Consider the following 24,271-nt stretch of genomic DNA (forward strand, 5'->3'; position numbering starts at 1 on the left):
TGGTTTTGATGTGTGGTGTATATACAGTATAACAATGATATTTTGTTGTTGTTTTTTCAAACACCTAGTGCCAAACCCTTGTAAATAAAGAAAATTGTGAATTATCTTTTTTTCAAAATCCCAATATTGTAATATTTTTGTCTGAAAAGCTGAACACAAGAACTGGATTCAGCTATCATATAAAAGTAGATTTTTTAACTTTGTTCTTGGGACAAGAGTGTTTTTTATAAATGTATTTTGTGACGTAGGCTATTATGTTGTAAACTTATACCGTTTTCTAAAACAGTAATATATATTTTTTTTACTCATTTAGAATAACGAAATACTGAGGCTAATCTTTTTATTTTGATTCCACAGACAGAAAATAAGACAATAATAACAGTTATATTAAAAGCACATTCTCAACCTCTTGCTGAACTGAAAAACGATCACATTCAATGGCGCTTATGGCGAGTACGTCACAGTTAACGTAACGCTTCTTCCGGTTGAAAAAAAAAGTTGTCAAATCATCGGCCATCTTGGTTCCTGTAACAGCCTGAAATAAATTAAATATTACGACGAACCGGACTACACTACGATTTCATCGCGTAAAGTGAGTATAAAAAAATTATATACTTTGCTGCATTACTGTTCGCTTGCTATCTACAGCTTGGTTTGGATGAAGCGGGTGTCGTTTTGGGCTCGTGGTCCAATAAAAGTTTTCATCCAATGGACGATTGTTTTGGAGGATGAACATAGGCGCCATTTCCCTCCTCGCTCTCTGAAGCGCTTATTGGTGGCTAGTGGAAGGGAATGGAGGCGGTCAGGAAACTGTTGGACATAGGTCGCCATTTTGGCTCTTTAGCGTAAAAGACTTCTATTGGCTCACTGGTTCATTTTGAGCCTAAATGGTGGCAGTTTCTTAACTACCAGAACCCTTAGAAACCTTGATTGGTGGAATCTAGTCCGAGGTTTGATTGGTCTGAAGGACAGATCCAAACGTAGTCTTTATTGGTTAGACTGTCTTTACACCGCTTTACAAATATTTTAGGAAAACTCGCTCAAAGCCTTCCAAAACCATCAATATTTCACTTCTCCTAATTTGACGGGATTCACAGTCGATGCGGCCTGCTAACGTAGCGAGCACTGTCTCTACCTTTATGTCGCTCTTTTTATAGTCCTTGTATGTCCATACAATCTTACTTACTGATGTTTTGAGATGTAAATCATTCTCAAAATAAATTGGACACTGGGTTTAATCTGTAACAATGTTACACACACATACTGAATGATTGCATGGTTTCGGTTAGCATGTCTCCCAGTAGCCTGCAAATGCTTTGTCGACTTCGTTAATGAAAAAAGCATCTGTAATTTGTATCAATAATAGTGTTTATCACGATTTATCAAAGGTGTAAGAAATACCTGTCCGTGTGTATAATTTATTCTCGATGGAATTTATTCCGTGTATTTTCATTTTGCAAAATGTACCGATGGTGTCGTCGTATACGTTACATTGCATAAACAAATAACTTGCACTTCTAATTTATCACCTATGAATGAATACAGAAAACAAAATACTAACGTCATAATTACTATATTTAGTAAAAGCTGTAATTTAAGACACAATTAACATGGTTTTATTGTACCAGGTTAAATGGAGGTCAATTCGTAGCACACGAACTCACTATTTACCCACGGTTCATCAGTGAGAGTTACAAGGCAAAATCATTGCTTATTGACCTTGATTTTGCAAGAATTATAATGGTATTCATAGCAACTGTTGCCATAATCTTTCAGCACTGTTGCTGTGAATCATTTACCTGCTTTCCAAATGTATTTTAACAACAACAAAGTATAGGAAGCATTGTGCTGCAGTTGTTGCTTTGGTTTTCATCTATACTATGTGAAGCTTAAACCCTCATTTTGATGCTCATCTCTCACAGAAGTAAAAAAGTAAAGTGTCTGTCCTCACTGGATGTCTCAGCAAAGAGTTGGCTCTTTATAAAAAAAACAAATGAAATCTGAAATCTGCTGTGCATTGACTGGTTTTGGGTGGAAGGTGCGTAGGCTGTTTTGCATGTAGTGACATGAAGTTTCTGCAAACAGGCCTAAAGAGACTAATAAAGAATCAAGTGATGTATGATTCAACAGATCTGCAAATAAAGGAATTTTGTGGGCAAAAAAGTGTATTGACGATAGTATGTAGATCTTAAGCAGAAGTGACTTCAATCAAAATTTCAGATTGCATCTATTCCTATTTGAAATAACTGGATTTCTGGTGAAAACTGAATGTGAATTAGCTTAACAGTGGTAAATGTGACCGCACCATTATATATGATTGTTGTACGAATAATCATAATTGAATTACAAGTTAACACACAAGCATTTCAGTCACATGAGATTGTGCTGTATGGTTACACTTATTAAAGGTTAAACCATTTACCATGACCCTTCAGGTCAACTTTATATTCATTTAGGACACAACTAACGTTGAGTTTCAGTTTCATGTGCTGCACTGCATGCATGTTCCTGCACTCAAATGAGACTGCAAGTCTGACCTGAGTGACTTTCCACTTTAAATCATGCGGCTACAGCATGCGGCACCCTCTATGAGACCACCCTGAGCCAATCGCTGTTCATAGGCTTATTTGCATCACTGCACGGCCAGCCACTCCGCTCCTCCGAGGGGCGGGCTTTAGAGACATTTAGTTTGACATTGTAAATAAGCAAGGGACAGTTGTTTGAGAAGTCAGTTGTTCAGTCCAGCTCCGTCCAGCCACAGTAGAGAAGACGATCTGCAGGGGACAGATTTTCAGAAGCTTGCAAACCGAGACGATCCTCCGCCCTCGCTGCGTCCTTTATGCAACTTTCTGCTGCTTTTGTCTGGTTGTTTTTTCTCTCTCTCGTTCTTTTCATTCCCTGACCCCTATCCTGCTGCTCAAGGTAACTTAAAACAGGAAGTTGAGTGTCTGTGAAAGGGGGCGGAGTGGAGAGGGTAAGCAGGGAGGAGGGGGATGACACGTCCTACAGACGGCTGGCTAGGCCAATAGCGGCAGAGACCGACTCGGGCTCATTTGAAGAATCCAGCGAGGGGGTGGGATCTCAGAGATAGGCGGGCCGAGAGTATCGTTTAGCAAGCTAGATTGATTACAGTCGAGTGTTAAAGGGAAAGCAGTCAGGAGATTTTTGTCCCGACTTGTTCTACTGCTCTGCATTGCTCTCACACTTTTATTTCTTTTCATTCTTCTCTTTTTCTCCACCTCTCCCTCACTTTCTCGCCTGTTTTTCCGGTCACTCGTGCCGAGGCAGGGGTCAGCTGAAAGACAAACAGTAGGGTTGCCAAGCAGAGGCCAACTCCAGGCTTCAGGGGACTTGGACAGGGGAGGAATGGGAGGGGGTTGTGTGTTTAGGAAAGGGGGGAGGGGGGTGGCTCAAGAATATGGGCTAGTGGAAGGGGGAGGGGTCGGATCGGGGGGCGGTAGGTGATCGCGCTCCCCTCGGCTCGGGGCTTTGAACGCAGCAGCAGATCGCCTGTCCCACACAGCCTTTTGTCTCCTCCTGGGACAGAGCCTGTGGACTAAAGACAGTTAAGGAGACTTTCGAGATGTCCTCCTGTTCTCCATCGTCCACAGCGCAGCATATGAAGGGCACGGGGTAAGTGTGACTTACGACTGCAATCAGACGGTAAAGCTCTCTCTCTCGCTCTCGCTCTCTCGCTGCAGTAATGGGATGCTTCCTCTGTCCTCCGCTGCGCTTTTCTCCTCCTCCTTTCGTCCTCTACTTTTCCCCTTGCTTGAAATCTGAGTGTACTTCTTTGTGTTTCCTGTCCTGTTCATTTTGAAGTCCTTAACCTGACTACCAATGTTTGACATGATGTAAACATTAACCAGTTGGAAATTTCTCTGGTTTTGTGTACAGAATTTTAACTTTCCATCGTTGATCTGCATGGCGTACTCTTTGATCGCAGTTGACCTCTAAGTTCAGCTCATTCAGTTTGACTTTGGACCTCTTGACGGTCCCGTGCTGTTGAGTATCTCTGGTACATCTGTGATGCTTACAGAGACAGATAGAGATGATGGCCCTGGCTGCATAGGACCGCTAGTCCCGGTTCACCTTTCAAGGCCCAGTTTCGTGGCTTGTTTACACTCTCCTGACAGTGAGGCAGAGCAGAGGACAGTATGGATGTGGGCTCTACGTGACCATCGTGGATTGGGGTTTATATGGGAACTCTTAGCCCTCTAGTTCATCATGTACAGACGGCTGTCCTCACACGATGCCTCGTCATGGAATCCGGTCGGATTAAAGTCTCTTTTTCGCTTGTGTACTAGAAAGTTTCCATTAGTGATGGTATTAAGGTCCTTTTGGGGAAAGGAGTTACTAAAAATAACTCTAGGTAGAGCCTTGACTGCTGCGTCTCAGCATGATGTGTTCGGTTAAGATTTTAATATCATTTTGATTTTAGCTCCTTACTGCACCAGTTTGCAAAGATGTTCAAGGGTAAAATGTCACACCTGACTAAGGTTTTTGCACATTCCCTCTCGTTCCTGGGGTTTTGCGCTTAAGGTTATTTTGAAATGTCAGCGCAGAACCTTTAAAGTTTGCAGTTGGCTTTCTGGTGCTGGCGTCGACACGTCGTCGCACCTTGCCATTGCTAACGGGCCCATCAGTGGATGAAGGTCACCGGAATGTGAGAGTGGCTCCCACATTCGATCCGTCAGTAGGGAGAGTGTGAGACTAAGAGGACAGTGCATCCCTCAGGGGCGTACAGACAAGAGGGGGCCATTCACCATCATGCTTCTCTAGGGATGGCATCATTACACACAGTAGGGTCGCCAAGTTGCTGCAGTGAAAGTTGAAAAACCAGTCTCCGTTTTCTTTCTTTCTGTGCTATAGTATATCCCTCACTCTCGCTCTCTCCCTCCCCCTAAACTGTTTTTTTCCCCCTTTCTGCTTACTGCCGAATGACCTTGAGAGTTCAGGGACGGCTTCCTGGAGTTGACGTGAGGCTGAACCAAGGGCAACTTTGGAATGATTGATCCATGAGATTAGACACAGATCAGAGTGGCGGTATTGTCCAGCCCCTATGTTTTTTTGCTCTGAACATTAGTGCAAAACAAGCACGGCTATTTGTCGGTTAATTTGTAATTCATTGCAGGGTGCCTGGGTGCATTTTGTTGTGCCCGAGTCGATGATTAACCAGTAACTGCAGCAGGCTTTGTCAATTTTTTTTTTACCAGCTGGCCTTTCTGTGTGAATGTTTGGGTAGTTAATAAGTCCAGAATGTAGATTTAGAAATGTGACCTTTCTGTATGACAGAATGATCACAGAAAACATCTTGTGTTGTGTGTGTGTTCTTCTACTTTTAATTATTGAGGCTGTTTTTGATTCAAGGTCTTAAGTAATATGTTATAAAGAGATTTATGTATGTTGTATTATAAAAAGAGTAAGTATGCTTAAATGCGCAGTTATACACAGGTTTTTGTAAATGTGACATAGTTTTTGCGAATTAGTATATGTGACACAATGCATAATATGTAATAAAAAGAGTTGTCAGTAAGTGCATTTGCATGTGCAGTTATAAGCAGGTTGTACATGACACAATGTGTGATTGATTATTTGAAAATTTCAATTCCTATCACGTAAATTGTAGTACAGTTAATGTATATACATTCTCATTACCTGAGTCTGTATGACTTTGCAAAACCCTGACTGGTTTGATTTCAGTCTGACCAGCATGTTTAGATGACATTTTAAAAATATACGTTGTTTTAGTCTGACTGAAATCGAACAATAAAGTCTAAGTAAATATATTTAAAACTTCTGAAAGTATCTTTCTTCTTCCACTATTTTCTTCACCTGTTCTTGAACATTTTTTCCCCCCTCTGGAATGCTCCGATGTCAGATAAGATTGAATTACCTCTATGTGAATTCATCGTTTGGTATGCATTGAGATTTGGTATTCCTAAACTATGTAGGAGAGGCATGCTGGAAATGAGGGGTGTGAGCAAAATGGAGATGTATGACAGGATGTGGAGATAAGTATTAAATTTTAACAGCGGAAAGCTGTTTCTTCTCAAATGGCAAGCAGTTCTGGGGTTAAGTTCAATATGGGCCTGTCAAACAAAAAAGCAGTCTTTGAAATAAAGTTGATTGTTTTGTAGCTTTTTAAGTCCTGGCTGTTCAAATTAGGCTCATTCTAGAGGTGGGCTTCATGTCTGAGAGGTAGCTTGGATCTCAAGTCAACACAACGGCTGGCATCCACAACCCTGGTATTGTCTTATCAGCACAGCTGATTTGAATCTCTCCAGCACGAGGAAGAGATTGTCCTAAATTTATATCTGCAGCTTAGGAAACATCCCAAACTGTAATATAAAAGGCAATTGTATGTGCAGTTCTTCTGTTATGTTTGTGTCACAGCACTTTCTCCACTTATGACTCCTCCTTGGAGGCCTCAGGCCACACTTTCTCTAACCCTTAAATATCTGCTGCACACAACTCATCTCTTGTCAAGGGGGTAATTTGCGATATCTCAAGTGTTTGAGAACCGCTCGTCCCCGATCACATTGAAACGTTCGAGCGTTTCTCTGCTGCAGTCCTCCTGCACGGCGAAAGCCAGGCTGGCAGTGATGTTCTTGCTGATTCAGCCTCTGCTTGCGGCATTGACTTTCTGAGACAGAGCACCAGCGGTCATTGCCGTCAAGGCAACCGAACAGGTCAGGAGAAATCCTACACCACCGTTGCGTTCTGACTTGCTGAAGGACGATCGTGACTGAGAGTTGAAGCACGTGCACCGAACCTCACTTACCTTTTTGTGTCCGCCTACAAGTCTTAGTGTGAATTATATTGTAATTGGGTCAATGACGTTACTCTTCTTATTTATTCATTTCTATTTATTTCTATGTATTTTCTGTATCTTAATATAATTAAAAATGCATAAAATGGAATTCATTTGAATACACATCTTCTACGATTAACATGTTTTTAACTTCTGAATTAAAATTTTGATATTTTTGGAGGCAGAAATTCGAAAATGTCAGGGTGATGCAAGAAATTAGAAAAATCTTGAAATAACAAACTTAATGCTGTAATCTGATGCAAATCATGGGCAAAAATTATATTTTAACAGTTGCTTCACTGTATCTGGCTTGTTAATATTTGAAAGTGGCCTCTGTTAATTATTATTTTGCTTTAAAACAATACAAAACATAACCTCAAAAGAACAAGGATTCTACCCACAATGCTAAACCAGAGGTCTCGCTCCTCCCGTCTCAGGTTGTGTGTCTCGATCTGGTTAAAGGAGTCAAAAATAGCTCCCACTCAAGCAGCTGGTCTAAGCGAGCTTTGATTTAACCTATTTATGTCTCCTTTAATGGCGTGTTATCTCATTTAATTTGCCTCACAATTTCCCAGGTCCATGACAGTAATTGCTGCTGTTATCGCCTGCTAATTATCCAGCTAGCTTTCTTAATGGTCTTACTTGAGACGTTAAATTATCGTTTCTTATCAGGCCGTAGTTGGCACATCCACACTCACAGATGTATGGCAGAAGACCGTCATAAGAGCGACACCTGATGCTGTTGCTTCCCAGCAGCAGAGCGGCCGCCAATGACCTCCAGAATATTTCTTATTATAAGCATGCATAATGAATTTGACTGACAGTTGACTGCTTCAATCAAGCCTGAAATGATCTAGAGCTTATTGACATTGGAGTCACATGACCCATTGATTTGTATTGTGCTTGTCTAATGCTACTGATCATGATTATTTAGGAGGCAAATAAAGACTGTGACACTAAACATGATTTTTACTGTCACAGGGTGATTGTAACCATCCTAATCCTTCGATATACATAAGAGATGAAAGCAGGTCACCGCTTTTCGCCAGTAATCACGCACATTTCACTGTGTTGCTCCTCCGTTTGACCCACATAGTGAGGCTGCTCGGCAGTCCGACTGCTCCCCCTCCATTAAGCCCTTGGCACTTTGTCTTGTTATTGGATTATGGCTGAACTGCACGAGTCCGAGTACTTTTTTACTGCCTCGCTCCTGTGCCGGTGGCACCCCACCCTGCTATTTCTGGCCCTGTGTTTTCTTCCAGAGAAAGAGAGAGGTGCTTTGTAGCGTCCGTGGTGGCGCAAGCACAGGCAGGCTGCCTGCAGAATTCCTCACATGCCATAGTAACCTGCCAGCTTTGCTCCTCTTGCGTTTTCGGTTTGTGTTTGGTTTGTCTCCATTGCGTCAGTGCCGAGCCATACTGTCAGAACAGCACATTTGGTCCTGTTCCAAAGCTATTTGGGTATCCAGATGTGCACTCCAGGCTTCAGGTCACTGGCACGAAGGAGGACTTTGTTCTCCAGGTTTTTCACATATGGATTCCTGGCTTAGTTTACACATGGCTGAGTTGACCAATCGCACCATCAACACTTGCGCCAGGCATTTTACTGTAGTGACGCATGGCTATCGCACACAGTTATTGGACCCAAATTAAACAGTGTATAATGTTGTTTATTGTGGTTTATTATCTCAAAGCTCAAGAAGTTTAAGTCAATTATGAGGCTTTCTATGTGAAAATTAACTCTGCCTTTGTTTTCTCTCCCTTTTTATCTCCTAGCAGATCTGGAGATGTCGGCAGACTCATTTGGAGCAGGCGGCAGCGATGCCCAGCAGAGCCTACAGTCCTTTTGGCCCAGAGTGATGGAAGAAATCAGGAATCTTACCGTGGTACGGATTTCTCCTAGCTTTTTTTTTTTTTTTTATCTGCTTTCTCACTTGGATACAGTATAAACACTGCCTTTTTCAAAACAAACCCCAAAAAGTCTTTAATAGAAAATTGTAGTCAACAATGTAGTATCTCAAAAAGAGTCTACCACTGATCATTAATGGGAATTCTTAATGTTATTATGAGTTCTCCTCTAATGCACTCTCGCACTGTTTCAGAAGGATTTCCGTGTGCAAGAGCTTCCTCTTGCTCGCATCAAGAAAATTATGAAACTGGATGAGGATGTGAAGGTAAGAGCAGCCATGCTGAATCAACACAATCACTCTAAGCTGATGGCAGCGCACTTCCTGTCTTGAGATTCTTAAGAAAGCAGCAACCCAGCATTTGTCGACTGTACATCAAGTGGCCAGTTGCGTCAATAATTAGTGGAGTTTGCTATGGCGACCTTCACTATTACTATTACTCCTACTTAAAAGTTAGTTGTTTTTTTTTTCTTAAAATCCTTACCCAAGAGTATTGAAGTTATGTATGTTCTACACCATTTGTTCTATAGACATCAATCAAATCATGGCTTGAGGATAAGTATGATGCATCTTAAGTGATCTTACTCACCTGCCAAAATAAGACAGCCAAAAAATCCCATAGATTTTGATGTAGGGCGTAGAGCCATTTCTAGGGACCATATGGGATGGTGATGTACCAGAATTTTTACAACTAAAAGTAACAAAAAGAACGTTATTGTAGGGCTGGGCGGTATATCGAGTTTGTACAATATATCGATATATTCTTTGTAAGCGATACGGTATGAAGCGACTACAGTAGTTTACGAACGCATCTGAAAAAATATCTAGGGAGGACACAGACTGAACTGCTTCAGAGAAAGTGCATAATACAATTTGTTCTAAACATGTGACAAGCTCTATATGAAGGGCTTTAAAAAACCCGTAAGATGTAGTAGCCTATAGTTTATAGTTTCAGTTTAAAGCAGCTCTGACAGAAAGGCTGCGTGTGCCGCTGACAGAGACGTGCTGTTTAATGTGTTTGAGATGTGCTGTTTTCCTTAATGCATAAATTACATTTCACAGGTATATTCTCCATCTGTAAATGTTAGAAAGCCATGGAAATATTTCCATTTTGCTGTCAGAAGTGCATGAGCTTTTGCTTTTGCTTTGCGATTCTCCGCTAAACTTCACAGACTTCATTTAGAATGAGTGCCGTTAATGCTTGGAAAACCCCTTATTTACACTTCACACGTCTGTGGCGCATTAAGGCACCGACGTGGCCACTCTAGTCAATGCTTGTGTTTGTACAAGCCATGCTGCTGCACATTGGAAAAAATGAGGTTTTAGTTGCATAACATCAGTTAATAGAAACGCCGTCATTTCACAATATTTTTTTCATTTAAAAAATATCGCAAAAGTTTTGCTCAAATCTATAATGGAAATTCAGTTTGCCAGCAACGATTTCGCACACACAAAGTTGATAAGCTACAACAGGTAAACATGTCAGCAGTCTAGACATACATCACCATGACCAAAAATTATACTAGAGTAGCAATATGAAATATTTATAGGTGGCTGAAAAACTTTACCATGACTAATGTTAGTTTATGACCTGTGGACACGATACTCTGAACAGCATACCAAGTTCAGTTGCTTTTTTACCAAAATTTAGTTACCAAAACTTTTTGGTATTATTTTTGGTTTTGGTTTTTGGCTAAATAAAATCGATAATTTTGGCTTCAGTAAAAAAAAGTTTTGGTGCGTCACTACTTTGGGATCCTTTTGCTTAGTCCTAGAATGACCCAGAAGTCTCCTAGAAACCATCAGAGCACTCTAGCAACCGTATATCGACATGCTAGCAACCTTCCACTTCACCCTAGCAAAGAGATTTTTTTCAGCACGTACAAATTAAATAATCCAAAATATGATTCACAAACTGCCATTAATGACAGCATGATTATAAAGTTTGGGTTTTCTAGTTGATTTTTAAGGCTTCAAATCAAAATTGCATGTTTTGTGGTCTTCTCCAAATGAAAAGCTAATATTTTCAGTGGCTTCAGCTGCAGTGCGGTTTGATTTGAACCACTACAAAAACAGTAATCTGTTATTTTCTGAGCATTGTGAATAGAGAAACTATTAGATCCAACTGAGTCATCTGGCCATTTTCTGTGAAACAGCCTGATATTGGGTAGTGTGTAAACATTGAATAGACTTTTTCCGAGAACTAAAAAGAACTTCTCTCATAACAACTTCAGTTCAATGTATCACCAATATTTACTCTATTTGCTAAATCCTTTAACAAGGCAACATGCATATAAACAAACCTTCGAGTATAAATAAGAACATGGCATCAGCACTGCCGAAAGAGCTAGAGGTCATTTCAAGAGTGCTGTGAGCCAAGTATTAAGTAGCGGTAACACACACTAATGCCCTTGTAGTGCAGTTTCATACAGTGAGAGAAATAAAACAACTAGACATAAGGTTTGGTGTATTTGCTTGATGGTTTAACCCTTTATAATGAGCTGGATTAACCCTAAAGCAGACAGATATCTCCTTCGTTCTTTTGTGCTACAAAGATATTGTGATGAAGTAGATGCCACAGGGCATGATCTTCCCACACAGCCTTAGCCGCGTGGGAAGCAGGCATCAGGTCAGGGTGTTGTCCAGATGCTTAAAATAGCCTACAGCTTAGAGTGGGAAGAGAGAAAAGCCAAGGCAATTAAGAGCTCAGGAGCAGCAGCATGGGCAAGACCCTGGGTCAGGTCTTGACGTAGCCTCTTAGGCCACTACGTATGTCCATCTGACGGCAGGCCAAAACATGATGGGCATGGGCGTAGTGAGTGTCCGGATATGATTGTATGTTGTCCTTTTATTCCCCCTGTATTGACTTGCTTTGGTGATCCTCCATAGATGATCAGTGCCGAGGCACCGGTGCTGTTTGCCAAAGCGGCACAGATCTTCATCACAGAGCTCACTCTCAGAGCCTGGATTCACACTGAGGACAACAAGCGGCGCACACTACAGGTCAGTCATGTTCAGTCCCTTTGACCCCTCGCCCTAGCCAGCTGAGATAAACTAGTCTCCTCTGAGACAAAATTATCTTTTTTGTGTTTGTTCCTTTTTTGGACAGCGATGGTAAAGGAGACAGGAAACAATAGGGAGAAGATGGTGGGTGGGATCAGGAAATGACCCCTTAGCTGGTTTTAAATTGGGGTCACCTCCACAAAAGTGCCACCCTGTATTTCAGAGAACTACCCGCTAAACCATGTGTCCGGTGATCTTCATATGTATAATAGTTCAATCTCGGTTTAATATGAGCTTGGGTTTATTTCCTTATTCCACCCACCATCTTCCACCTATTGTTTCTTGACTCCTTCACCATCTCTGTCCAAAAAAATTATAATTTTGCCTTATGTTTAGTGAATTTGATGGTAAAGAGTTACATTTGTAGATCACTTGTCAATGTTTAGTACTTTCAAATATTTTCAAACATACATTATTTGGATTATAATGTTATGGTGCAGTCACATTTACCGTTGTTTGGCTAATTTTCATAGGCGAAATCAACCCTGTGAGAAAACTTCATTATTCAGTTAACTTTTTTGAAGAGATTTTTAACGGAGTTAAGCCAAATACAGTTTTATAGTTTTTAGTGAAAGTAAATTGTGAAAACCTGATATAATTCAGCTATACATTTTTCTCACTATGAGAATAGCCACAGAAGCTAGCATGGCGTTAAACACAAACAAACAAATAAACCGAAATCCGTTCATTCCGATGGGAATAACTGCAAACTGGATTTTTACTTCAAGTCAACAATATTCATATGTAGAGTTCACTCATGTTCAAGTTGGTCATGCAAACTCGCTGCGTTCACCAACAGAAATCTGCTCGATTTGACAATCACTTCTGTGTGAGCCCTGCTTCATACATCTCTACACTATTGACAATGGACATTTTTTGCTGTGAAATTTTGCTTATGTGACTGCACCTTTAGCCATTTTACCTTCTGGGGCCAGTTGCATAAACTCAGCCTCTGTGTTAAGACAGTGAACTAGCAGTTAACCAATAAAAAATCATTATGCCAAAGATGATAAAAACTCTACTAATACTACATGTGCTGGAGTCATGACACAGCTTGTCTGTTTATGAGAAGAGCCCCCCACAAGCCACCCCCACCCCAGGGCCCATCTCTGTTCCACTGTAGCGTAGAGTCTAAAAGTACATCTCCCATGACCCACTTACTTTTTTCCCCCCTGATTTTGCCTCCCTAGGCTGTGAAACACTGCTTTGAACCCTGAATGATACTCATAAAGTGGTCCCTCAATGCTTGGATTGAAAATTACTAATATAACATAGGTAAAAAATATTATTAATTAAAAGATATATGCATTTGTATAGATTTCATTATTATTATTGTTATTGTGACGTGATAACATTTTCTTAACCCAAATAACTGAATGTTAGATGAAAAATATTTTTAAAATAATGAAATATAAATATGTATGGAAATAAAAAGTGTGTGTGTATATGTATATAAAAATAAAATACATACTATATGAAACCAGTTCAGTAGCGTACAATGTAGCAGCCCATGTCAGCATAGCCTTTTTCCGACATGGTGTTCAGCAACAGGTTTTGTCATTGAACAAAGCTGTAATGACTGTTAGACCGTCTCTTTAATATGTAGATTGTATTAGCGCTCAGCCTGTGAGCTTGCAGCTGGCCCACAGTTCCATTGTGAAGGCATCACGCCAATCGGTGTCGCCACGACAACAGTCGTCAATGGAACAACTGCATGGATGTGACCCTTCACCACCAGATATTAATCATGCTGCTAAAAATAGCTGCTGATCTGGGGGGTGACAATGGGTGGTCTTTGCAGCTAATATCCTGTGGAAAATGCCACTAGTAGATGGTCGTGGGGTGAAATCGTGTCACTGTTCAGTGTTCACTAAGAACAGTTGATGTAGTGAGTGGGATACATTATCATAATATCAAATATTGCTGCACAATTTTATTTAGAAAAAAATGAGCAGCATCCTTTTTTGGGATTTGTATGTCACCTCTATTGCTGTGAAAATATGTTACACGTGATGTTTTAATCTTTTTGGATTTGTTTTTGACCGTCTGGTCTTATTTTCTGTTTTCCAGAGGAATGACATCGCCATGGCCATCACTAAGTTTGATCAGTTTGACTTCCTCATTGACATCGTCCCCCGCGATGACCTCAAGCCTCCAAAACGACAGGTGCGGAAAAGAGAGGAGCTTCAAGCTGTCAAAATTGATCATCGTCATAGTTTTGTTTTGTTTTTTTCTTCAGCATCTGTGAAGAGATGTTGCTGTGTTGTCTTTGGCAGCCTGGGGGCGCTGTAAACATCCTTGACTGGAAGCTGGGTGTAGGGTTTGTGAAGGCTTTCAGTCGGATGTTTGCAGCATCCTGCTTCCCCTATCTCTGCACAACCAGACATCATATTTAATCTTTTCTTCTATGTTTATTATACGAAAGTGGCCGTAGCACCATGTGCCTGACTCCAAAAACAACCATGTGCGATTATGTCCCACAGCATTGGCAGCAGAACAGTAATTAGCAGGCAAAAATATTAATTTCTGACCCTGCCAATCACGGATTTTACCAGCCACTCAGATGCTTTACCAGCCATTTTCATTCTTTCAGCTGAAATAAGGGACTCACTACATTTAATTATAGAAATATGTCACACCCTGCGCACTTCCCTGAAATAACTTCTGTAGAGCGCATTAGCAACATAAAGATAAACATCTAAATTGCCTTTCAAGAGTTTCTGTTCAAGTCTGTTCTCTGAGATTTATACTTTTTATAATTTTTCTTGTTTATGTGATATAATGTTTTTAGCTACATAGAGAGAGAGCAGAGTGGGTGTCCATTTTCAAAAAGCTTTGGAAATCAATACAACAAAACAAACATTCCTTAAATTGAACTTTCATTCTTTCAGGAACGCCAGGGACGGAAAAAAAAAAAAAAAACTTGAAATAATGTGAATAGTCAGCACATGTAGAAAGAAGGAATTTACCCAATATATCCAATGGTCCGAGCCCTTGTAGCTCAGCCAAACCGCCGTCTTTGTTCGACCCGATGGCTTTATGGTCCTGTGGCGTTTTTGTGTGTGTGACCAGGTGTGTAAACATCCTACACTCTCAGCTGTGACATCACCAAGCTGGGAGAGGGATGTTTACTCTCTTTGTTGCAAATAAATCTTCAGGAATGGATGGAGATGAAATATAAAGATACACTTCTGGGTACAAAACGTTTGGGTATTCCTGCTGTTTGTGTGTCAGAATAACACCGCTGATTGCCTGCCATTACGCTGCGGTTGAGTGTGGGAGTTCAGGCCACAGACTGCGGCTAAAGGTCTCGTTTCTGTCCAGCTAGAAGATTGCATTACTTGCTCTTGTTTTGCCTATAAGTAATTTATCCTCATCCTGCCTCTAGTGTTACAGAGCGAAAATAATTTATGGAGATGTAACCAGCAGATAAGCCTTATGAACTCTTGATTTCATCTGTGTGTGTTTATAGGTTTGTTGGATGCTCTCTTGCATTTATGAAGATCCTGTTGAAGTGTGCTGCAATGTAAGGTATATCTTTCTCTATAATTGTGCCTGTCTGTGTAGGAGGAAGTGCGTCAGTCCGTCGCCCCAACTGAGCCGGTCCAGTATTACTTCACTCTGGCGCAGCAGCCCAGTGCGGTGCAGGTCCAAGGTCAACAGCAAGGCCAGCAGGTGGCTGCTCCCACCGCCACCACACTACAGCCCGGACAGATTATCATCGCTCAGCCCCAACAGGGCCAGGTAATCATCACGCACTCGCCACAAACCCAAGAACGCATATATGGAGTCTAGCTATTTAACTGTTAACTTTGAGACTGAATCCGAAATCGCATAATTCACTTCCATATAGTACAGTATGTGAACACAGTAGTGTGTCTGATTTCACTCCATTCATAAAACATTAGGCAAAATGCTGACCGAAGTACACATCTGATGGACACTGATAGGTCACATGACAATGACATCATGCTGAATATAGTATGTCAAGAGTGCATTCATACAACACACATTCATACTAATATATTTTTTAGCAGTCGCAAAGTACCTGCCTATTCTGAGAGCATGTGATTTTGGACGCAGCCCATCATTAACATTTAGTAAACATGCACATATATTGATGACTCGCCTTGCGTGACACAGGAAGTAGCAAATTGTGATATATGGCTATGATGTAGCTAAAGCCTCTTGACTTTTTAAAAGACACGGGCTACTTTTTTGATTGTCCTGCCCAAACGTCCTGTTTTAATAGGAAATATGTAGATACAGGAAAGAAAACTGGCATCTGGAGGACACTGTTTGCCCTTGTAATTACCCTAGTGTATATTATACTGCAGTCTGGTGGACAAAAGGCTGAAACGTTATCATACCTACTCTCTCACACAACACTTGAGCCCTGATTACTTTGATCAGCCCATTACAGGATCATTTGAAACATGATTGGAGAAGGTTGAAAGCCCAGAGGTGTCATTCACACGTTGCTATCAGGTGAACAGTAGAGAGTCCAGTCACACTCTCGTGTGATACCTGTCCAGCATCTTAGCATTAACACAGCAGTCCTTTCCAAGCCTCTCCTTTTTTGTTTTTGTATAATTAACTTTTATTTTATTAGGTTATACTGGTTTAACTCCACCAGTGTGAGGCTCTTTTTCACTTGCTCACTCTTCTTCTCTGTGGTGAACCTCGTTCTCTCTCTAAAGATCAGTGCTGCTTCAGCAAGCTGCAGTTTGCTGACCTGTGAGACTTGGGCAAAGTTGTGCTGCAGTCACCTTAGAGAGCACTTGGGACAAATATATACAGTGGGGTTTAAAAATGTCAGGCCAAAATGAAATGAGATTCGAAATTAATTTCAACCTGAAAGTTTTAAAATGTTGAAAAATGTAAACCAGAACGTTATGATGTAAAATCAAGAGAAAAAAAAATTATGTTTGTGGACAATTTCATGCGAACTTCATTGTGCAGCAGATTCAATTATTATTATTTATTTATTTTATTATTTTTTATTATTAATTATTTTCATTTTTTCCCTTTTGCTGATTATAGTTTTTTAATTTTTTATTATTATTTTTTTAAGAATAATATTTTTATTCAACAAGGATTAAATTGAATTAAAAAAAATAAATAAAATGTGACAGTACAGACATTTGTAATGTAGGATTTCTATTTCAAAGAAGTGCTGTTTATATTCATCAAAGAATAAAAAAAAAAAAAAATATATATATATATATATATATATATATATATATATATATATATATATATATATATATATATATATATATATATATATATATATATATATATATATATAATATTTTTAAATATTAAGTATATTAGTGCAAACATGATTTCTGAAGAATCATGACATTAAAGATTCAGTTTTGCCATCAAAGGAATAAATTACATTTTTAGAATGGAATAGAATAGGGTTTTCTTTAATTGTAATACTATTTAACAATATTACAATTAGCTGAATTTATGATCAAATAAATGCCTCCTTGGTGAGTGTAACAAACAAAAAAAATTCTTAAAGACCTCAAACATTTGAACAGTAGTGTAAGTAGGTAAGAAATAAGGTGAGAGAAAAATAGTAGTGTAGAGAATTTATGCACAGGAAAAATGCAACCACGTTTATTGAATAATTTTGACCAAAACATTTGTCAGATTGTGACCTGTTCCTTCAAGTGCTCTGCTCAAGCTCTCTTCTGTTTACTCTTTAAGTAAAAATTTATTGTTAGTGGGTTTATCTTCTTACCTGAGGACAGAGTCGGTTTGGCTTCAGCTCGCTGTCTGCTCACTGCTTTGTGCCACTATATGCAGTCATTTCCCCAGATGCAAATCTTCCATAAACTGTCACTATTTTCAAATTTACACCAGAGCTTGCACTTATCTGTTGTAACGGATGCTTCATCTCCACTGCTGATTTAAACTCTGCTTCTATTAATGCCAGTTCACACCAGATCTGAAACTACAGAGGGACACAAAGTATCCGATATTCACAGCAATTTTTCACACTCAATCCAATGCAGAAATTTTCCCTCGTAAATATTATGTTATTTGTAAATTATAAATTGTAAAAATATATTATTGCCAGTGTTGGGTAAGTTACTTTCAAAAAGTAATTAATTACTGTTACAAATTACATCATCAATATTGTATTTAAATTACTAATTACTCTGTCTGAAAAGTAACTTAGTTACTTTATTTATTCCTTCCCTTGCTAGCTTGTACTTATTTAAACAATGCCTGACACTTGGTGTTACAAGCACGGTCGCTTTGGATAAAAGCGTCTGCAAAATGACTAAATGTAATCAATAAGTAACTTAATTATTCAAATCGCTAATTAGGCTACATCTTAAAATCCCTATAAACCTTAATAGAAATTAAACTTTTTATTCTTTCAATTTCAGTGAAACATAGAATAGTTTAGCCTTTTAGCTTTAAAACAACTGTAATACTTTTTTATAAAAACATTTTTATAAAAAATGTAACCACCTTTGGTTAACAAATATAAATACTCTGAATAGCAAAATATATGAATAACAAAAAAGCTTAAAAGTTAAACAATACATTTCAGTTTGGCAAGATGTTCAGGAAAAGCCCAACTAGTAAAATCCATACAGGTTTATGTAAAAATAACACGTTAATTAATGTAGGTAAGGTAAGAATAAATTACATGAATTATCTTCTCTGCTGAATAAAACCGTGTCAGATCGCGCTGTTCTTCTGAGGTGAATTCCTCATAGCAGGACTTCTTTCAAAAACGATGAAATTTAGACGAATCTAGAATTTTCTTCTTTTTTTTTTAATCAATTTTTTTGTATCTAGATGAGGGTGTTTGCGCGCAGGTGACTGCATATAATGAGCTCGGATACAGGAAAGACTGAACCTCGCTTTAGTTTCATAAGGATTACATAATCAGAGAATATTCGTTTTCGATTTGAATTCGTTCAATTTAAAAGTAGACACTTCAAGCTTCATATACGGGAAAGACTGTACCTAGCTTTAATTTCATATGGATTACATAATCGGATAACATTCGTTTTCGATTTGAATTTTCATTTTAAAAGTAGACACTTCAAGCTTCATATACGGGAAAGACTAGCCTACCTCGCGTTAGTTTCATATGGATTATATAATCGAATATTCCTTTTCGATTTGAATTCGTTCATTTAAAAGTAGACACACAAGCTTTCTATAGACATATTTCTCATGTCTCTGTGTCAAATATTCGCTGAGTTTGTGATGAGTAGAAAGTTGCTCACGGAGACCTAGACAGCAGAAAGTTTATTTTGCAAAAGCACAGTGTTTTGTTGTTATTGTCAGTGTACACAAATAAAAGCAGGCCCTTTTTAGATTCGATTGATTTTAGTCTTATCTGTATCTGAGTATTTAAGGTTTCTCTGTGAATCAGGAAAAACTGAAAGTGAACGCGCTGGCGCGCAGAGGGTTAAAGACGCTGCATTCAATTTTATCTTTAGACGGTAAATTTAGATTTCAAATTCAATATTGATTATAGAGCTGTTGAAATTATTTACTGTATGTACTTTATAAGTAACTGTAATTAAATTACCTAAAAATGAGCAGTAATCCCTTACTTTACTTTTTCAGTGGATAAGTAATTTAATTACAGTTACTTAGTAACGCGTTACACCCAACACTGATTATTGCAGTGTGATATTTCAGGCTTGGTGTGAACTCAAGAGTTGTTCATTTATTTTTAAAAGCTTTATGCATGTTTTATGTCATTGCAAAAATGTGGATACAGTGTTTGTTCATACTGCATGTGACACATCATGCTTTCATTTCTTTACGCTATTTCTGGCTTTCCAGTGCATTGCCTTTTTTTGTTGCTTTTTATATGACATTGAAGAATGCGCTTTGCATGTGCTTGCTTGTGTTGTCAAGTTCACTCTCTCTTTCTCGCATTATTTCCTCCTCTTCCTCAGGTATTGCAAGGAACCACCATGCAGCAGCTGCAGCAGGTGCAGGTTGCTCAATCACAGGCGACCCCTATCACGGTAAACATCTCAAACCCCTCAAAATGGCCCCCTATTTTTCCACCAAAAGTCCTTCTTTGAAACTCAAAGGAGCTTTTTCATGGCTTTTTTTCATGACAGTTGAATAAGAACTGCATTTCAAAGCACAATACATTAGCAAAAATATCCCTATTACATATACTATACATTTAACAATGCAGCAAACAAAAGCAGAGGGTAATTTTAAAAATGTGTTAGTGCCTTTAGGTCAGTCCTGTGTGTGTGTGTGTGTGTGTGTGTGTTTTACTACTTTTTTTATATTTATTATTGTTAAGTTACTGGTAGCAGGATTTTTTTCCCCCGCCAAATTCACCATTGCAAGATTTTTAATCACATTGAATTTTTTTGCTGCCCGTTTACTTGAATTGTCAAGCATTTGACACATTCATATGGGGTCATAAAAATGTAATAAAGTTGTTTAGCTTAGTACAGCATGTCACACTGCTGGACTGATCATGTCAACTATCCATATTCAAATAGAATAAAGTACTGTTGTTTTATAGTTTAGTCCGTTTAGATCTTGTAATATGGTCTTAGCAGAAGTCAATAGGAATTTTTCTCTATTGTGCGACGTGACCACAGACCTTGTGTTTATTGATTTGAGCTTCAATCTTGTGGTTCAGACTTCAAAAGGAACCTTATGAGAAAACTGTTATTATATATGAAACCAGCTTTTTGCTGAAATTTATATCAATATTATGGACATTTAGGGTTTAGCCATTCAGCTTTGCCATCACAAGAATAAATGACATTTTTAAATATATTAAAATAGAAAGGTCATTTTAAATTGGAATAATATTTCACAGTGTTTTTACTGTATTTTTCAACTAAATGCAGTCTTAGTGAGAAAGAATACCTCAAGAACATTAAGAATCACAGTTGACTGGTATTGTGTCTGATATATTAGATTAGCTAAGTGGTTAACTGAATGCAGAATGCACCATTTTCTCCTACCAAAAACCAAAAAGAGGAGCAGATATTATTCACACAGGGCAGAATCTGTAATTCATATGCCCTCTGCTTGATGCTACATGAGGTCACTGCATGTCTCAGGCCAGATAAAGTTGTGCTGCTTAATAAATTGCTGTCGCCTATCGGGTGTCAGTTCCTGAAGAGGAGAGATCATCTGTCACACCTCCGCAGTCAGCACCCAGGTTTCTCCATTCAACACGAGAGGCCCAGGGTCACAGTCTTGCATCTCTCCCCTTTCCTCAAATCATCTTCAGTTTCACTTTCTTTTGGAGGCCTTCCCAGTGAGCTGTACTGCTAATGCTACTTGGTCTATTCCAGCGTTTGTGCTGAAAGGGACTTGAAAGGCACACAACAGATCAAAACGCAACTTGTATGTAAGTTTGAATCCGCAGTCCCATCCTCATGACTTTCATGCTTCCTCTTTTAGAGCGCCCCGGTGACCATGCAGGTGGGCGAAGGCCAGCAGGTGCAGATCGTGCAGGCTGCACAGGGACAGGCTCAGGCGCAGGCAGCACAGCCGGCTGGACAGACGATGCAGGTTATGCAGCAGATCATCACCAACACAGGAGAGATCCAGCAGATTCCAGTAAGAACTTAGGAGAGATGATGTTTACTTTTTTTGTTTGTTTGTTTTTTTTTTGTCATTTTGCCCTTTCAAAAAGATTATAAATTGGTAAAAGGGAAGGCAGCACACCTGTGCTACATGAAGACTAGGCAAACATGCCTGTTAGTCGGAGGTAATGATGTGTGCTCCTCATTGCCCCCTTGTGGTGTCCTGCAGGTGCAGCTCAACACTGGCCAGCTGCAGTATATTCGCTTGGCTCAGCCCGTCTCAGGAACGCAGGTTGTTCAAGGACAAATACAAACGCTTGCAACAAACACTCAGCAGGTAAATCATCATGTTAGATGGTTAACAATATTAGCTCAATTAATGGGCACAAGTTAGGGATACTTTAAAAAGATCATTTTCATTTGGTGACACTAATGGTGCAGATGTTACACAATTGTAAATTTCATATAATATACATTTCCTTCATTTAATGAATTGAATCAAATTGATGGGTGTCGTTTTGTTGAATTGTTCTTTCACAGATTTCACAGACAGAAGTACAACAGGGTCAGCAACAGTTCAGCCAGTTTACTGATGGGCAGGTAATTCCTTTTTTTTTCTTCTTTTTTTTATACACATACACTATTGTTCAATAAGTTTGGAGTCAGTAAGATAAAATGTCTTATGTTCATGGCTGCATTTATTTGATGAAATATACAGTAAAATTGTGAAACTGAATTACAATCATTATTATAACCTATTTTCTCAAATAATAATGTTTCATATTTAAATGTGTTGTTTATTTACATGATGGTAAAACTGTATTTTCAGCTTCATTACTCCAGTCTTCAGTGTCACATGATCCTACAGAAATCATATGATATGCTGATTTTCTTCTCAAGAAACATTTATTATTATCATAATAAATCATAATCACTATCATTATTATTAGCAATGTTGAAAAGAGTTTTTCTGCTTCATATTTTAGCAAAAACTGTATGTTTTATTTTCCAGGATTCTATGATGAATAGCAAGTTAAAAAGAACAGCATATATTTGAAAGAGAAATTGTTCTTCATGGTCACTTTTGATCAATTTAATGCATCATTGCTGAATAAAAGTATGAATTTGTTTCAACAAAGTTACCGACCACAAACTTTTGTGCTTAACATATAATATGTTTTAATATTTTAATGCTGTGTTAAAATATAATATAGAAAACTCTAATATAGAACATAGTGTTTTATGATACTATTCTATATGTTATAATTACATGCTCTTCTGTCTTAACACACCAAACTTTCTGTTAGCCTTATTACCACAGCTACAGTTTCAATGCAGATATTTATCACTTCTGTAACACCATCCCTCCGTTTCTTCCTGTGACTCTGCAGCAGTTGTATCAGATCCAGCAGGTGACGATGCCAGCAGGACAGGAACTGACCCAGCCCATGTTCATTCAGTCCACCAACCAGACGGCTGATGGGCAGGTCACCACGCAGGTCAGTGCGGACTGAGGCTGTCCGTCCAAATCCTCACTGGTCCACAGAGCTCCCGACATCACCAACCACAATGAAGGAGAGGAGCCGCCACACACCAACACCCAGTCCTTCCACTTCCCTTCATCTCATGCCATACTTTGATCAAGTTCTCCGACTGGTTTAATTCAGCAATCAAATAATAAACTTCAGATTTATGTTTCATAATTTACCGTCCAAAATACATGTATTGCTGTTTTGTTAACAGAGTTTGGGTCTCTTTACTACAGTGCTGGAAGGATCAATGTGTAGTGGCAGAGATTTGATTTCTGCCATATTGATTTCAACTGTATGTCTTCTGCAATATGGCTATGAACCCACTGTCTTCCTTGCAGTATAGGTAGAATATGTCCTTGTTTCATAGTTTAATGTGGATATGGGTAGAGATTATGCTTTCAGATCTGTTCAGTGATAGTGACATTAGGGTGAGGCTTGGGAAACCTGAGCTGGAGGGCACTTCTTTCATGGGGAAAAAAAAAATCAACCTTTTTTGTTTGTTTTTTAAGCCCTCATCCATTTTGACAGATTATGCCATCTCATGATGTGTAGAGTTCTAAACTTGATAAAAGCCATAATCTACACATTCTGCATCTCTGTAGTTTAACTCTGTAATTCTATAGTAATTGTATTAGTTCAGTTGTAGTATCTTGTATAGTTTTGAAATTTGATAACATTGTATTTGTTAAAGGGCTTCTTATTGTTGGGTTTTCTACATGCAGAATGGTCCTCTTTGTGTGAATGTGTGTGAATGTGTAATTGACGTGCTTTCCTTGCGTGTCTTTCTGGACCAGTTTTAAAGAGACTTCTTTTGCCCTTTGAAAGTGAACTGCTCCACTGTTACCTACTTGTAAAAACAACACCTTAATTAAATAAAAACCCTTTTATATAAACATTTTTAATACCAGTTGTAACCTTCTTTTTTTTTTTTTTTTTTTTATTGGCCTCTTGTTTTTTCGTATTATAATTGTTGGTCATGTTGTTTTGCATGTAGTTATGACTGCCAGCATGATATGCAATACCTAGGTACAAATTTTATTTTTGTGTTCTTTTTTTTGTAAACAGACCTTGGTTTGTGAGAAAATAAAAACTCCCAAAAAAGGTTGGAAGTTGTTTTTTATATCAGTGCATTGTAAATAAAGTCTCGAGTGCATGTGCTTCCTGGTGGTTTGAGATGAAGGTTTTAAGTCATCTTGTGTCATGTCTTAGTCTCATTCTACCAAATGAAGGCTATTTAGAAATGTTTTCATTAGGTTATTAACTTTGAGTACATTTATTTTTAACACGAAGTACATTAGATTTGCCTCTAGGTTTGATGTCACGGTTCCTGTACTGATGGAGAGTGGCGGTGTTTATTTTTAACACACGGTGGCGCCATTTCAACCTGACTAGT

The 24,271-nt window shown here is 38.8% G+C and overlaps 1 protein-coding gene across 10 annotated transcripts; it reads left to right on the plus strand.

Moving 5' to 3' along the window:
* The first annotated feature begins 451 nt into the window (after positions 1–451).
* On the plus strand, positions 452–23,893 carry nfyc (nuclear transcription factor Y, gamma). 10 transcript variants are annotated; one of them, XM_058753364.1, is made up of 11 exons: positions 452–592; positions 8,590–8,699; positions 8,916–8,987; positions 11,610–11,723; positions 13,854–13,949; positions 15,351–15,527; positions 19,733–19,804; positions 21,222–21,380; positions 21,576–21,683; positions 21,887–21,946; positions 22,738–23,893. In XM_058753364.1, the coding sequence occupies exons 2-11, from the start codon at positions 8,601–8,603 to the stop codon at positions 22,858–22,860; spliced, it is 1,080 nt and encodes a 359-aa protein (XP_058609347.1). In that variant the 5' UTR covers positions 452–592; positions 8,590–8,600; the 3' UTR covers positions 22,861–23,893. The 10 variants fall into 10 exon arrangements, with proteins under 10 accessions (XP_058609347.1, XP_058609351.1, XP_058609350.1 ...); XM_058753368.1 differs by having other exon boundaries at positions 8,919–8,987; XM_058753367.1 differs by having other exon boundaries at positions 467–592; positions 8,593–8,699.
* The last annotated feature ends 378 nt before the right edge of the window (positions 23,894–24,271 follow it).

The sequence above is a fragment of the Onychostoma macrolepis genome, chromosome 19, assembly GCF_012432095.1.
Source record: "Onychostoma macrolepis isolate SWU-2019 chromosome 19, ASM1243209v1, whole genome shotgun sequence".
NCBI lineage: Eukaryota > Metazoa > Chordata > Actinopteri > Cypriniformes > Cyprinidae > Onychostoma > Onychostoma macrolepis.